We start from the raw sequence: 17,438 nt of genomic DNA on the forward strand, positions 1-17,438 counted from the left end.
GGCAAAATAGTGAAAATGTAATATTAGGATATTTAAAGACATTTTTGTGATTTTTATATATATATATATTATTCATCGTGATATTTAAAAAAAATATTTGTAAAAATGCTATTTAAATACTATTCAGTGTTTCTTTAGCCAAAATGTAATGCACTCCATCTACTTAACCAGGACTAATTACACTCTTTTCTTTTAGGTCTGGAAAAATCCACTGTATGCTTAGAGCAGTATAGCAGTACACCATGTATCACGATCAAATTGATCACAATGCAATGAAAAATCGTCATATTGCCCACCCCTGTCTCCTCAGGACAGCCGTCCGGCTCCTGCTGGTGAAGGTCACCCGTCTATCTGAGGCAGGTGCAGGAATGTTTAAGCTTTAATGATGTTAGCTTTGGCTCTAACGAGGACGCTGAACTCTGAGGCCATTAGCCCAGCCACGCTGCCTTTGATGCTGTCACCACTGTTCAGCTCCATCCCACCCCCCAAACACACACACACACACACACACACACACACACACACACACACACACACACACACACACACACAACCCAGACCTGCACTTTATCAATTAATCATCCCAGTCCCATCACATCACAATTAGGAAGAAGCCACATACACACTCACACACACCCACATCCTCCATCCCCTGCCTGCCATTAACTATTCATCCACAGAAGTTTGTTTCTTTCCGAGCAGCCTTTGCCCTGAGCTCTGGAAAACTGTGTTCCCCCCCTCCCCTCTAAGTGATTCCAGGCCTCAGGCTATGGCCTCGGGGGGCTCTCTGGCTGGTGTCACTTCAAAAAGACGTGGCGGGTGTAAATCTGTCCGAACCTGAAGCTGTCGACTCTTATTGGCCAGTTTGTGGCGCAGGCCTGCCAGCTCCTTCTTCATCAGGCCTCGCTGTTCCTCGGCCTCGCGCTGCCGCTGGCCCAGGCTGCCCAGCTCCTGCCGCTGCGCTGTCACGTCCTGTTTGAAGAGCCACATGCGGCAGAAGAGGAGACGGCTGTTAGAGAAGAGGAACATTCACATGTAGACAGAAATGTTGGTGTGAACCTGACAGGACCAGACTGTTCACGTCAGGTCTGGATGTATTTCTAGGGAGGTTCCGCAGAGATCGGTGGATTGGGCTGACACTAGGTTTTAAGGATGCGAGCGAGCAGGAACGACGCAAGATTTTAAGTGGCCACAGGCAGGGGACTGGTGTGGAAATTATAAATGACATACTTGTATATTTGGTATGGGTATACGCTACACTATATGGACAAAAGTATTGGGATGCCTGCTCGTTTATTGTTTCTTCCAGAACTGAGGGTAGTGATCATTCAACTTCCTGACCTCACTAAGACTCTTGTCTAGCAATGCTCCTCCTCCAGAATCTAGTAGAAAGTCTTCTTCTCTGGACAGTAGAGACAGTTACTCCAACAGAAGCAGGATCGACTCTTTTTAATACCCTTGATTTCAGAAGATGTCCCAATACTTTTGTCAATTTGGTGTATGAAATGTCAGAGTTTGAGAACTATGTAATATAAAGTACTTTATTACTATTATTATTAATATCAGCATTAACTCTAATAAGATTATTATTGTTACAAGGCTGTCCACTATCCAGGGTTTGGCTGCGACATTGCCAGCTGGAGAGTGGACAGCCAACAATGTAATAATAATATTATTAGAGTTAATAGTAACATTAATAAGCCAGTAATTATAAGCCAACAGGTGAGAATTTCCCCCCCCCCCGAAGCTCATCAGGTGACCATTCCCCACCCGAACCCACCAGCAGAGGATCAGACCAGTGAGCTTTGAGGCGGCGCACATTCATTCATTCAGTCAGAGACGACGAGTCAGCTTTCTGAGGAAATATGAGAGCCAGTATCAGACCATTAGCAAATTAACTTCTGATATTAGCATGAATCACTAACACACACCCCATCATTCAGCCTTGGCAAAGGTTGATATTGCTACACAATTATACACTCACTCTCTCTCTCTCTCTCTCTCTCTACCACACATATATATATATATATATATATATATATATATATATATATATATATATATATATATATGCACAGCCGCTGGAACGCTGCTGCCCTTTTAGCACACACTGCCTGCGCTGGCTCCGGTGTCGGGCTAATCCAGCGCTGGCCGCGGATATTTCAAAAATAACACCGAGCTCTGGGACGCAATTAATTGCCATGTTGAGGGAAATCACTTGAATCTTTCCAGATAGCGGATTTACGCCTCGGCCTGCGCGCCATGCAAAAACGGCTTTAATAGAGATTTATACCGCAAGTGGAACTCAATTCAAAACGTTGATAATGAGGTAGGCAAGCACTGTCTTAACCCCAGTAGTGCTCAATTGGTAGGAAAAAAGGTTTAAAGAAGTTAAGAGGTCTAGGACAGAAAGATTAGCATTAGAAATTCCCAGTGCAGTTCAAAAATGAAAGCTAATTATGTTACAAAAATGTAGGAAGAGGGTAAGGGAGGAGAGATTGTCAAAGTTACTGTGGCAACGGCGGAGGAGAGGCAGGATTCAGCGGACCATCACGCGGCCAAGGAAGGGGAAAAGCAATTAATCACCATTTGAGTCCGTTTGGCGCCAATTTTGGATGAGATGATAGATGCCAGTGGTCTGGAGGACAGTACCCACAATCCTCGGCGCTAATGAGTCTCACTCAACTTTTAATGGCCGCGTTCCGTTCGCAGTGTACTGTAACGGCTAGATCTGCTCCGGAGGACAGAAGGTGCACAGGCCCACGCGGAAAAACGCTGCGATGGTCTCAAATAAATAAATAAAAATAAATTTTATTATATTATGAATAAATAAATAAATAAACTGGAGCTGCATTCATCAGACTGACCACCACAGTGCTGAAGAGGTCATTCACTGAGGCCTAGTTAATGTTCTGATGTTGATTTAAATTGAATTACATCTGAATTCTTATTTAAGAAATACGTTAAATAGGTAATTGATAATCATTTTCTATTTCAAAATCTATTTAATTCATGCTTTATTGTAAAACCTATATAAAGCTAAATGAACAAGAAACCCTAGCTAATTAAGACTTGCATATTCAATATGATGTATATACCAAGTGGAAATTTTTGTTTATGACATCAGCTTTGCCTCACACGCTCAGGAAGCGTAGGGGGCGCTCTATAACGCTCTGTAATACACTACAGGAAGCGTAGGGGGCGCTCTATAATGCTCTATAATGTTCATATGATCCACACACTCATTCTGACAGACTGTAATACACTACAGGAAGCATAGGGGGCTCTCTATAATGTTCATATGATCCACTCGCTCATTCTGACAGACTGTAATACACTACAGGATACGTAGGGGGCGCTCTATAATGTTCATATGATCCACACGCTCATTCTGACAGACTGTAATACACTACAGGAAGCATAGGGGGCACTCTATAATGCTCTATAATGTTCATATGATCCACACTCTCATTCTGACAGACTGTAATACACTACAGGAAGCGTAGGGGGCGCTCTATAATGCTCTATAATGTTCATATGATCCACACACTCATTCTGACAGACTGTAATACATGTAAGGGGCGCTCTCTGACTCATGAGTCAGACTGTAATTCAGTACAGGATTAAGTAATTAAAGAAACAGTCAATACATTATTTGATTAGAAATCATCATTAGCTGCATCTGTAGCGTATTTGAAAGGATGTCACTAGGCTTCAGTTTCCAGTGCGCTGTAAAGACATGTGTAGAGAGGCAGAAAACGACACCAGCCTGCACTCATTTAGGCCTCAGCCCGGCTGTGCATGAGCCGACAGTTATGACAGCGCGTGTGTCGGTCCTGGGCTAATCTGATCTGCTAAACGTGTGTTTAGATGAGAGATGAGTACAGCTGGACAAAATGCATTACACAGCCTGATGGCATCAGAGCCGGTCCCAGGGGAGAGAGTGGGAGAGAGCGCGAGAGGGGGAAAGAGAGAGTGTGTTTGTGTGTGGGGAGGGAGTGTGTGTGTATAATGAAGCAGGCTGACAGATGCTTCATTCAAGGGCCATGATTAAAGGTGAATTAACAACACGGTTTCATCATTAGCTGCCATACCAGCTCATCTATCAAACAGTCAGCGATGCTTATTAAAAAGACAGAAATTATGCTTTGGCATCTACAGACAGGACTCTGTGTGTGTACTTCTACTACAGACCAGATTTAATATTATATATTCACTGAGGAATACAGTATATTTTACTCTACAGTGTGCGGCATACACACACACACACTAAGGGGATGACTGATACATTGATTAATCAGCCAAAGTAACAAATCTGAATGCAGAACTACACCATACATTCAAATATTTGTGGACACCCCTTCTAATGAATGACTTCTGCTACTTTAAGTTGCAACTACTGCTGACACAGATGTGCAAATGCACACACACAGCTTGTCTAGTCCCTGTACTGCAGATAGAATAGGCTCAGATCAACTAGATGACCCTATCAGCACCATGCTGTGGGCTAGACCACAGCACCAGGCGTGGGCTAGAGGGGTATAAAGCCCCCCAGCATTGAGCTGTGGAGCAGTGGAAGAACTGTGTTCTCTGGAATGATGAATGGTGGTGCTCCCTCCAGTACTTTTGGGATGATTTTGGGGAGTTGGGGGTGAGGTGTGGTGGTGCTCTTGTCTTGATTTGATTGCCGAATGCAATCAAATCCTCACAGCAATGCTCCAGCACCAGAATCTAGTAGAAAGTCTTCTTCTCTGGACAGTAGAGTTTACAGTTACCCCCAAAAAAAGCAGGAGACACTTTTTTCAATCTCCTTGATTTCAGAAGAAATCATGAATGAGCAGGTGTCCCAATACTTTTGTCCAAGTAGCGCATCATTATAAACACCTACACTAAGCCGAGCAATCCAGTTTTAGTAAGCCTTGGGTGCACTACAGCACTCGATTCTATACCTTCTCCAGCTCCTGAATCTTGTAGTCTTTTGCTTGAAGGATCTCCAGAACTTTCCGGTCCTTGGCCTCGGCTTTCTGCTTCTCTCTGCAGGACGAAAACAAGCGAGGGCAAGAGAGAGAGAGAGAATAACAGAGAGAGAAGAGAGAGAGAAAGAAAGAAAGAAAGAAAGAGAGACAGGGAGAGAGCGAGAGACAGAGAGAGAATAACAGAGAGCGAGAGAGAGAGAAAGAGAGACATAGAGAGAGAGACAGACAGAGACAGAGAAAGAGAGAGACAGAGAGAGTGAGACAGAGAGAGAGACAGACAGAGACAGAGAGAGAGAGAGTGAGACAGACAGAGAGAGTGAGTGAGACAGACAGAGAGAGTGAGACAGAGAGAGAGAGAGAGAGAGAGAGAGAGACAGAGACAGAGACAGAGACAGAGAGAGAGAGAGAGAGAGAGAGAGAGAGAACAATAAGTTGGGAACAATAATATTAATAATAATGTGTGTGATTACATTTATGATTTAATAAACAGTGTAGTGTGATCTGTAAACAGTGTGTTTATGTAAATTAGGTGGCTCTCCATCGTTTGTGCTCAACTGCCTCCAAAATGGAACGCAGTGCTTGGACCCCGAGAATTGCCACTTACGATATAGCTGACCATGGTAATTCCAGACCAGTTTCAGACCAGTACTAAACACTAGCCGGCTGTTCCGCCTGGGTGGACCAACGCCGTTAGTGCTTTTACTGATCAAGAGTGGTTATCCTAACATCGGCTCTTCGTTTGCGGATCCGATTGGGGACAAAAGAACGCTGGAGCTGGACATTCCTGCTCAAGTACATCGAACACAAGCAGCCTCACCAGCTCCTGATCACGACCGCTGTGACACCATTCACTCAAGCAGTTAGAAGTTTATGTAACTTTGAAAAACACACACTTTAAAGTAAACACGAACAACCGGGCCAGTCGGCGGAGCTTAGGCCACTCAGGTGCTTGGTGCTGCATGATGCAACGGGATTCCTGCGCTTAGAGATGAAACGCTGCCCATTACAGCGGGAATACGGCACCACGGGAAAAAATAATAATAAAAAAAAAAAAGAAGGAAAGAAACACACAAAGTTGGCTTTCAAACGTGCGGCGTGTCCCCCGAGCTGCTGCCGAGGCGGATCGGTGGGGGAACAGGTAGAAACACTCCTCTCCAGGTATTAGTAATTACCCGGACATCAAAAAAAACAGCAGGTCTCGGGCGGGATCCGAACACAGAGAATTCAGGGCCCTCTTCCCGGCGCGCTCAGGGAGAGGGAGAAGACAAAAGAAGCAGAAGCGGGGTCGGATTGTTTCGGCAGCCGCCAGTCAGCTGGGAGAGGCCTTCCCCGCGGCTCAGGCTTTCATTCCTCCTCCCTCTCCGCTCCCCTCGCTCTCCCTGAGGCCCAGAGACACGAGAGTGCAGCGCTTTACCTTGTAGCCTTGGCGATGTTAACCGCGTCCCAAGCCAACCATCCAATTGCTACAAGACCGGCCGGAAAGTCCCGCGAGGCCGAGCGCTTGACTGGAGCCGACGCAATTATCATGTCAATATATCCCGTGCGGAGCTATGCTGATGCAGGCGGCTCGCTCTCCCGCGCAACTCTGCCGGGTCCCCGCGGACCAGCACGCCTTGCTGGCTGTGGCGATGGAGGGAGTCTTCACACCGCGCTCGCTTAGCCGGTTACACCTCTCTTCTACCAGTCCCAAAGTGAGAGCCACGCTTCTCTGCTGTCCACCTCTCACGCTACGGGTGGGCAATGAGCCGATATTATCGCTGCCATGATCACGGAAAGCTTTTCTAAGAATGCTACAGTGGATCAGACTGTAGGGAAACACTGATATATCAAAGTATCGCAATATTATCTTCAGCAATAAAGTATCAATTATCCAAAAATAAATAAATAAATAAATAAATAAATAAATAAATAAATCATTTTGGTTGTGCTTAAACCCTGACCGCTAGATAAACTACATGGACAAAAGTATCAGGACACCTGCTCATTCATTCATTGTTTCTTCTGAAATCAAGGGGAATAAAAAAAAAAAGCTGATCCTGGACTCTACTGTCCAGGGAAGAAGGCTTCCTACTAGATTTTGGAGGATGGAGCACTGCTGTGAGGATTTGATTGCATTCAGCCACAAGATCACCTCATCATCCCCAACTCCACAACTCCTCTCAAAAGTCCTGGATGGAGCTCCACCACCATCATCATTCCAGTGAACACAGTTCTTCCACTGCTCCACAGCTTCTCAATGCTGGGGGGCTTCATACCCCTCTACTAGCCCACGCCTGGTATTATTAGGCAGCATGGTGCCAGTACGGTCATGATGTTGATCTGCTCCAGAGAGTCCTATTCTATTGGGAGTAAATTTCTACAGGGACTAGACAAGCTGTGTGTGTGCATGCGCGCAATTGCACATCTGTCAGCTATGGGTGCAAGTTCAAAAAGTAGCTGAATGCAGTCATTAGAAGGGGTGTCCACAAACATTTGGACACATAGTGTAGCAGTGTTGCACTCTGTTCTAAATGCATAAAAAAAAAAAAAAATCAAAAGTCTATTTTACTAATTTATTAAACGTATTGAATCATAACCCCTGTGTCGTGACACACAGCCCTAACAGTGGTATACAAAAGTTTGGGCACCCCAGTCAAAATATTGTGTTTCTGTGTTTCTGTGAACAGCAAAGTGAGTAAAAGAGTAAAAGATGATCGGATTCCCAAAGCTTAAAGTTAATGATGCAACTTTTCACATTTTTAATTAAGATCATATTTTTGATTTCCGTTTCTGAAAAACTAATCATTAAAAAGCTCTGAAGCAAAAGTTTGGGCACCCTGCATGGTCAGTACTTTCTAACACCTACTTTGACTTTTGCTCATTTGTAATTAAATCCACTGCCTAGAACCTTGGAGATGCTACCCACTACCACTGGCTGCAACACAAGCCCATGACTGATGCACCCTCGAGCTTAACAGTTGGAGGCGTGTTCTTTTCATCCAAGTTTGCACCCTTTTTGTCTCTTTTACATTTACTGCATTTAGCAGACGCTCTTCTCCAGAGCTTCACTGTTTACTGAAGAAGAACCTCAGCTAGTTTAAATAGACTAAAATTCAGATCCTCTAATCTTAGACTCTACTAAACACAAGTCAATATGGAGACCATAATACTCTACTCTTCACCAAAGTCCTCTCAGAAGAGGAGGGTCTTCAGTCTGGGTTTGAGGACAGCGAGCGTTGGACTCTGCTGTTCGGACACCCAGGGGAAGCTCGTTCCTCCACTTCGGTGCAGGACAGTAAAAAGTCTGGACGCTCGTCTTCCGTGGATCTTAAAGGATGGTGGGTCGAGCTGAGTCGTACTTGAAGCTGGAAGGGCTCTTGGTGCAGATCGGCTTTTGACCATCGCCATCACGTACGGAGGGGCTGGCTGGTCCAGTCTTGGCTTTGAAGACCAGAGTCAGGGGTCTGAATCTGATGACCTGGGCAGCAGCTACAGGAAGCTACAGTGAAGAGAGACCGCAGCAGCAGAGGAGGAGGAGCTGAACATGACTGGGCTGACTGGATGCTCTTCTCTACAGGCAACAAGTCTCTCCAATGCAACTTCAGACTCTTCTGAAGGACATACGGGGTCAGGCTGTGTGCACTGCAATCATAAAAACTGTGGCTGTGTTGTGAAAGCCGCTTCCTTAGCCCCCAAACAAGTTCCCATGCCATCGCCGGGGCTCTCCTCACCCCCTGTGCGGGTCATCTAAGTCATCTTAAATCTACTGTTTATCCCGTAAAGAAGGGCGCTCGGCAGAGCTCTTTTTACGCAGTTTAGGATGGGAAGAGAGCGGGTGCGTTTTCATTAGAGCGCTTCCGTGGCTGGGGCAAATCTGCGAAGGATAAGAGGGCTTAGAGCGGCATCTGCTCTCCATTCCCTCATAACCCCACCGAAACGGTGCAGGACCTCGTACACACCCCTGCGGAACTCCCCCATGCCCACCAGAGCAGCGCACACCGCGCAAGCTGGGGATTTCGGGCCTCAGACCCGTAGGCCTGAGAATTCTTCAGAGGCGCGGCTCTCAAGCCCGAGACTTAACACTCTGAGCATAATGATTCAATTGTTGCCTGCAAGGGAAAACAGTTGCTGTGCTGGAGAATGCTGTCTGAGAGAGAGGGACAGGTAGACTCTTACAATATCTGCTTCTTTAAGGGTTCTTTTAGTAAAGACAACGATTCTATATAAAAACTTAAATGGCTTAAATCTAACTGGTTTACAAGTGTGCCATTTAGCAGACACGCTTGTCCAGACCCACTTACAACAGTGTTTGGTCATTTATTCAGAATATACTCGAATATGCTCTGATGCTGCCAGAAATGAGCCACACGACAACCCTAATGCACCAATTTACACAAATACACAATTCCTACAGTTACTACACTTTGCAAGCTAGTAAACGTGGTGTAAACACAGTAAAAGCTGTAATAGATGCTCTCAAAAGAGGCGGGTCCTCAGTTAGGGGGTTAGGGGTTCTTTAACCCTGTCCCCCCTTTAACTGGATGGGCCTATACAAAATCTTTTAAGAACCAGTAAGAACCAGTGGAATCAGCAGTGTCGTACTGGTAAACACAGAGACGTATAGTAAGGAAGTAGAGCTACTCCACTACTGTACTTAAGTACTAAAATACTGTTTCTGTATCTACTGGAGTATGGTAACAGATAACAACACTACCGGCCAATGAGCTACTACACCGTGTGAGAGGCTGGGGTTCGATACCCAGTCTGGGTGACTGTGCGGTGCTACACCAATAAAAGAGTATTACTTTTACCTCCTACTTCTACTTGAGTTTAATACTTTCACTCCTTTGTTAATGAGCTGCATCGTTACTCGTTACAATTACAAAAACGGTACAAATCATTTCAAACCCACATTATCACCTCCAGAGCGCTAGATGGCGTTGTCACCGGATTCGATAAAGCAAGAACAAACGATCGAGCCGTTAGCGGGCATGCTGCCGTTCTTCCTCTTACCCCTCTGTCTTCTACAGTCCTGTCCTTCTACTACAGCCAGAGGAACTGAAATGGTCCTTCAGTCTGAGCATCTGAACTAATATAAACATACCCAAACTTTTGACTGCTTTCTGTAAGAACTACAGAACACTGTACTTGTATTTATTATATTATATTTATGACATTTGTCTGACGCTCTTATCCAGAGCGACTTACAAGGTTACTCGTATTACAGAGGCGGGCCAGTGTAGTGTTAGGAGTCTTGCCCAAGGACTCTGATTGGTGTAGCGCTGCACCCAGACCGGGAATCGAACCCCGGTCTCCCAAATGCTATGGGAGCTCACTGGCCGGTAGTCATCTTAACTGGTGCACCAGACCAACCACTTTTACTTTTTAACCAAGTAATTTTATTTTCAGTACTACAGTATTACAAGTAGTTTATTCTAAAATGTACAGCTTAAGTACAAAAATATGTTAAATACTTATATTATGTATAAATATTAAGTATGGAGCTTAAAGAACACTTCTACTCAAGTCATTTTTTTGATGGAGTACTTGTACTTTTACTCAAGTCTGGGTCTCTAGTACTTTATACGTGTCTGGGTGTACACAATCAATCACCCGGCACCAGTATAAGGGAAGGTAACTTACCGTTCCACCACTAAACTCACAGCCTGCGTGAGATCCGGATTGGCAACCTGAAGGCGCTTCCATAGTGACCACACAAACTCTTTATCCGCCTGTGTAAACAAACAAACAAATAAAGCTTAATAAATAATAACAACGCTTTATAGTCTTACACTGTTAATGTTCATTTGTTAAAAGTAATAAGAGCATTCTGATGAGTGTTTTGCTGTAGTATAAGAATACAGCAGTTTAGAGTAGAGAGTACTATAATCACTGCAGTGTGTAATAGTATATGATGTAGCATGATATGCAATATAGAGTATAGAGTCCTACAAGTAGCATAAATTAATATAATTACGATTAGTAGTATAAATTATACAACAGTACACAAAGTACAGAGTATATAGTACTACGTTATATAGCCAAAAGTATTGGGACACCTGCTCATTCACTGTTTCTTCTGAAATCAAGGGTGTTAAAAAGAGCTGATCCTGGAGTAACTGTCTCTACTGTCCAGGGAAGATCACCACCACCACCACCCCAACTCATCCCAAAAGTACTGGATGGAGCTTCACCACCACCATCATCATTTCAGAGAACACAGTTCTTCCACTGCTCCACAGCTCAATGCTGGGGGGCTTTACACCCATCTAGCCCACGCCTGGCATTATTAGAGTTTATCTGCTCCAGAGAGTCCTATTCTATTGGCAGTACTTTTTCTCTACAGGGACTAAACAAGCTGTGCGAGTGCGTGTGTGTGTGTGTGTGTGTGTGTGTGTGTGTGTGTGTGTGTGTGTGTGCATTTGCAAACCAGTGTCAGCAATGGGTGCAAATTAAAGTAGCTGAATGCATTTATTAGAACACGTGTCCACAAACATTTGGGACTATAGTGTACGAGGCTAATGTAGCTAACAAGTGATGGAAGCCAACCACTTAGCATGGTGCCAACCGCTCCTCCTCCAAATCTAGTAGAAAGTCTTCTTACCTGGACAGTAGAGACAGTTACTCTTTTAATCGCCTTGATTTCAGAAGAAACAGTGAATGAGCAGGTGTCCCAATACTTTTGTCCATATAGTACATCTCCAGTGCTAAACTAAAGAAGCCCCAAACACATCTTGGTTGACGGACTACAGTCTAATGTTTGTGGAGTCGTAGGTGTCGACCGGTTCCGTTCACAGAAAGGCAGATGTAGCTTATTAACCCTTACATAATCAATAATACAGATGATCTGACATGCATGCACGCATACTGTGTGTGTGTGTGTGTGTGTGTGTGTGTGTGTGTGTGTGTGTGTGTGTGTGTGTGTGCTGGTGTAACGCCTATATTTCTCAGTTGGGGTTAATAAAGCATTATCAGGTATGAGCTTAACTGGAGGGCAGCAACAGGACGGGGTTCGAAGCTCTGCTGCTGTTTTACAGATATTGATAAAGGTGTAGATGTCTGTACTGCCGTCTGAAGGAGACGCTTAACTGAGCTGTAATGAACTCCACGAGAGCAACGGAGAGGCACTTCAGCTCGCTGGCTACTTCAGGGAAGAGAAAGTGAAAAGTGATGACAGAGGCAGTCATGAGAGGCATGGCTGAAAAATCTCCAATTCAAATTGTCCAGCAAAAAAAAAAAAAAGTCTCAAATATTTTGAAGCTACATTACATTTAATGAGAGACATCTAAAAAGTACATTTTCTGACATTAAAAAGACAGAATTATACCAAATCGACTTAAAATAAAATTCTCTGTTAAATTATGTCCACATCATCATAAGATAAAAGTCCTGCCTCCCGCGGGAATCCGCTGGTCTCCAATTAGTGCATGAATTTTAAACCCCATTCAAAACTGTCTAATCAATTATTTAATAAATGGTGCAGGCAGACCTTGGTAGTAGACCATAAGCTGAACATACAAAGTAGAGAGTGCGTGGATATGTGTGGAAATAGAGATCTAACCGAGGTCTTCCACGAGTTTAATGACAATTTTAGAGAGGAGAAGAAAAAAAAAGTTCAGATAGGTGGTCTGCTCGGCCGGCGTTTCATCTCAGAGGAAAAAAAAAAGAGCGGCGATTAGATCAGGTCCTCCGCTCGGACGCCTCATCATCACAGGGGTTTACAGCGCAGATGTCTGAAGACTCGCTGAAAGTTGGTCTTATCGATTAATTATTTATCTTAAAAGGCCGAGCATGAAAGAGAAAGGACGGGGGTGAGTGCACTCACTGCGTATTGGTATTTAGCCAGATATTAATAACGTAATCCTCTAAACCTCGGATAAATCACTGGTCCACTTCTACCATTTTGCCGTTAATGGCAGTCAAGTGGACACGAGTAGCGAGCTTTATGCATTAATAATAGTAAAGTGTGAGTCTTTGAAGGAAAAATAAAGAAGCGAGAGTCTGGTGCATCATCTCCACATTAGTGGAATCTGGCATGATTGGCATGATGATGAATGGACCAATAGAAATGCTCCAGAACGCCCTGCCCTCCATTGAACGTTAAGGTTTTATCCTCCTCCTGTAAAGCTGCAGTCTTGAAGACACAGGGTTTTTTTTCATGAGGCGACAAGTAATGACACAACACTGCACAATATGTCCAAATGTTTGTGGACACACACACACACACACACACACACACACACACACACACACACACACACACACACACACACACACACACTCTTGTCCAGTTCGTAATAATGCCAGGCGTGGGCTAGAGGGGTATTATAAAGCCCCCCCAGCATTGAGGAGCTGTGGAGCAGTGGAGGAACTGTGTTCTCTGGAATGATGGTGGAGGAGCTCCATCCAGTACTTTTGGGAGGAGTTAGGGATGATAATGAGATGGGGAGGTGATCTGTCATCATCCAACATTCTGACCTCACTGAATACAATCAAATCCTCACAGCAATGCTGCTCCAAAATCTAGTAGAAAACCTTCTTTTCTGGACGGTAGAGACAGTTACTCCAACAAAAACTCTTTTTAATACGCTTGATTTCAGGTGTCCCAAATACTTTTGTCCATCTAGTGTATCTTCAGAGCCACGCTGACGCTCCACTGACTGGAACAGGGAGAACTAGCAGGGTGTCTCCTTCGTCATTCCCACTCCGGGCTGGAGCGCTGCTGCTACTGCACTATGGAGGTTTGGTGGTGGAGCTGCAGGAGGAGAACCTCTCTCCAGAACTGCTGTGTAACGCTGCAGAACCCATAGAGTCATATTAGTGTAGAATCCTGTAGTGTTACTCTACCACCTCAGCCCACATGCTGCTCCACCTTCAGATCAAGCTTCTGCAGCTCTCAGCTCGTCGCAGTGGAGTAAAACTAAAATTACACTCCACTACTGCAGGGGGAGCCCAGGAGTTAAATAAATAAATATAAATAAAAATAAATAATATAAAGACTTGCCTAATGCTGCTTTAATAAGTGTATCAGGGTAGAATGGCGCTGTCTGAACCAGGACAGTCGGAGCACTTTAGAAATCAGATAGACACAGAGTGTGCAGAGTGTCTGATGCTGAGACTACAGCCATGTCCCAAACCGCTCACTACCAGGCAGCACTGTGAGAAATGCCCCATCATTAGTAGTACATTCAGCAGTGCGTTTAGTGCTGTAGTGTGAGTGTGGTTCTGATCACATTAAAGGACTATTGACACTAGTTTACATTTAATCCTGGCCTGGGTGGGTATATTATGACATATTAGTGGGGGGTGGCCACGTATGTCCAAGCCATGACACCCCACCACCATGTTTCACAGATTATTTATTTAATTTTAGAATTTGTATTTTTAATTGGTTTTTCAAATTCAACCCAAAGATATTATGTATATGTTGTAATTAAGCATAAATAAATAAAAAATAATAATTCCACCTGCCAGTGAGCTACCACACCACATGGGAGACTGGGGTACGATTCCCAGTCTGGGTGACTGTGCTGCGCTACACCAATAAGAGTAGTCCTTGGGTAAGACTCCTAATACTACATTGGCCCTCCTCTGTAATACGAGTAACCTTGTAAGTCTCTCTGGATAAGAGAGTCAGCTAAATTCCGTAAATGTTATGTAAATGTAAATAATACATTTATTAATGTAGAATAAATACATTAATTTAGAAAATAATGTAATAGACATGTATGTGGACATAGTTAAAGACTTCTCCCAAAAACTGACAATAGCAGTAATTTAAAGACTGCATTGTTCAGATTTACACAAAACACAAAGAGAAGCTGCACGTTGGGTGGGGAGTTATCTTTCCTCTACACAGCCCAATATTGGTTGCCATATTTTAGAAAAAGCCTCTGTCTAAAAGGTCTATCGGTTAAGACTGTATCGTAGCGGCTCCAGATAGAGCACATCAGCAAAATCTCTGATCCATGCTTCAAATGATGGTGCAGCTTCCGATTTCCACCATGTTTCACAGACAGCTGTCCTGTCTTCAGCGCTGCACTCACTTGCCGGAGTACGTGAGTCAGGGTAACCTGGGTCTGCTGTCAGAAGTGAGAGAGAAGGTCCAGCACGTCTCCACAGCCTTAGAAAAGTGTAGACCATTAGCATAGGGCTGGGCGATATGGTAAAAATACTAGATCATGATATTTAAAGACACGATGTTTGTCATGATGTATGTCACCATCACAGGCTAAAAACATCAGTAGTGACAGATTCTTATTATAAACTACTGTTCAGATCCTCTCCTGTACGGAACACAGTGATTTCTACTCAACATCTGCTGCTCTTCATCTAATGAACCCAGTCTAATCACACTGTTAGTAATGAAACCTGCAGCTGATCAGAAAAGCTTACTGTTATTCCCATAACAACATTTATCACATTTTATAAAATATCGTCATATTGCCCAGCTCTACATTAGTGTAGATGTGCTCAGATGGCAGGTATGTAGTTACTGGAAGGGGAGGGAGCCTGAATAAGAGCTAAGATAACCCAGTATGGATCTGGAGAGTCAACAGCCCCACCTAACTAAATACCTGCTGCTTTCCCACCTCGCTGGAAATACTGAAGTAAGCTCCTTTTATGAGAGCTTTATTAGAGAATCTGCTAAACGACAACGTAATAAAGCCTATTAGTGCAGTCAACCAGAACACAGCGGCACGGGTCGGGTCGTCTTCAACGTTCCTAACTTCAGCCATGTTCAGCTCCTCCTCCTCTGCTGCGTTCTCTCTTCACTGTAGCTTCCTGTAGCTGCTGCCCAGGTCATCAGATTCAGACCCCTGACTCTGGCCTACAAAGCCAAGACTGGACCAGCCAGCCCCTCCGTACTTGATGGCGATGGTCAAAAGCCGATCTGCACCAAGAGCCCTTCCAGCTTCAAGTACGGCTCAGCTCGACCCACCATCCTTTAAGATCCACGGAAGACGAGCGTCCAGACTTTTTACTGTCCTGCACCGAAGTGGTGGAACGAACTTCCCCTGGGTGTCCGAACAGCAGAGTCCAACACTCACTGTCCTCAAACCCAGACTGAAGACCCTCCTCTTCTGAGAGGACTTGGGTGAAGAGTAGAGTATTATGGTCTGTATATTGACTTGTGTTTAGTAGAGTCTAAGATTAGAGGATCTGGATTTTAGTCTATTTAAACTAGCTGAGGTTCTTCTTCAGTAAACAGTGAAGCTCTTCTGTAAGGTGTTGGATTAGATGACTGAATGATTGGACTGATTTTCCTATTTTATGAGGTGACTGTTAAGCTGTTGGTGTGGTGGACCATCTCAGAGTAATGCCATCAGCTGAACCCCGCACTGACAATTTCAGATGATGGAAATAAACACTGTGAGGTGAACTGAAAACACAAATGAAGCGTGTGATCATTGTATTTTGTTTTTGTTTGTTTGTTTGTTTACCTGGCACTGGATGAGTTCCTCAGACAGGCTCTTAACCTCTTCCTCAAGTAGCAGAACTCGCTCCCTCTCTTTAGACTCCATGGCTTATCTAAGGAGGAGGAAAGTGTCAAAGTCAGAAATTCACTCAAAGTGTTTACATGCTATTTTTTTTAACCTTCATATAATCTTATTTATATTAATCTTATTTTATATATTATTATTATTTAAAACATCAGATTTTTAAAAAGTAAAAAATCACATTTACAAAAACAATTACAATAATTGTCCAAAAGTATCCAGACAGACATGAGTTTAGGTGCTTTGAGGTGCACTCACTGCTGACACAGGTGTTCCCACACAGCTTGTTTAAGCCATATTGTAAATATGAGACACCTTTGATGTAACTGGCGAAAGTATGTAAGTATCCTAACATTTTTGGCAACAGTATTATGACGTGTGTATATAACTATACACACATATACATACATATATATATATATATATATATACATACATACATGCAGCACTGCATAAAACCTTTAGGCACCTGTGAAACTGGAGGTGTTGGGGCATTGGTGGCTCAGCGGTTAGAGCGCCGGGCTATCGATAACAGGATTGTGGGTTTGATTCCCAGGCTCGGCAAGCTGCCACTGTTGGGCCCTTGAGCAAGGCCCTTTACCCTCTCTGCTCCCCGGGCGCTGGAGTTGGCTGCCCACCGCTCTGGGTGTGTGTGTGTACTCACTGCCCCTAGTTCACTAGTGTGTGAGTGTGTTCACTACCACAGATGGGTTAAATGTGGAGGACACATTTCGCTGTGACAAATACGTGCACCTTTACCTTTTTACCTTTAGGTGGAAACCGTGGAGGAGGTTCTCCATCACTGTGTTCATCAGTAGAACATCTCCAAAGTTCTCCTCTCTCATGGAGTCTAGTATTATTTAGAGTTCTCCTCAGATCAACACCTGGTTTGGTGGTAAATCAGGGCTTAATGATGGTAAATCAGGTGAGCTGCTGCTGCAGATGATGATGATGATGATGATGGAGTTGATTGAACACATCC

At 44.1% G+C, this 17,438-nt stretch overlaps 1 protein-coding gene across 5 annotated transcripts in view; it reads right to left on the reverse strand.

Moving 5' to 3' along the window:
* cntln (centlein, centrosomal protein) overlaps positions 1-17,438 on the reverse strand; it is a 134,993-nt gene that overhangs the window by 116,954 nt on the left and 601 nt on the right. For 4 of the 5 annotated variants that reach the window (XM_072678607.1, XM_072678605.1, XM_072678604.1 and 1 more), the window contains exons 2-5: positions 16,400-16,487; positions 10,599-10,687; positions 4,950-5,034; positions 838-972 (exon numbers count right to left, since the gene is read on the reverse strand). In XM_072678607.1, coding sequence (XP_072534708.1) covers positions 838-972; positions 4,950-5,034; positions 10,599-10,687; positions 16,400-16,480 — 390 coding nt within the window. In that variant the 5' untranslated portion in view covers positions 16,481-16,487. Of the gene's footprint in view, positions 1-837; positions 973-4,949; positions 5,035-10,598; positions 10,688-16,399; positions 16,488-17,215; positions 17,300-17,438 lie in introns of those variants that run through there. The other variant, XM_072678603.1, reaches the window with a different exon arrangement.

Source organism: Salminus brasiliensis, chromosome 4 (genome assembly GCF_030463535.1).
Source record: "Salminus brasiliensis chromosome 4, fSalBra1.hap2, whole genome shotgun sequence".
Taxonomy (NCBI): Eukaryota; Metazoa; Chordata; class Actinopteri; order Characiformes; family Bryconidae; genus Salminus; species Salminus brasiliensis.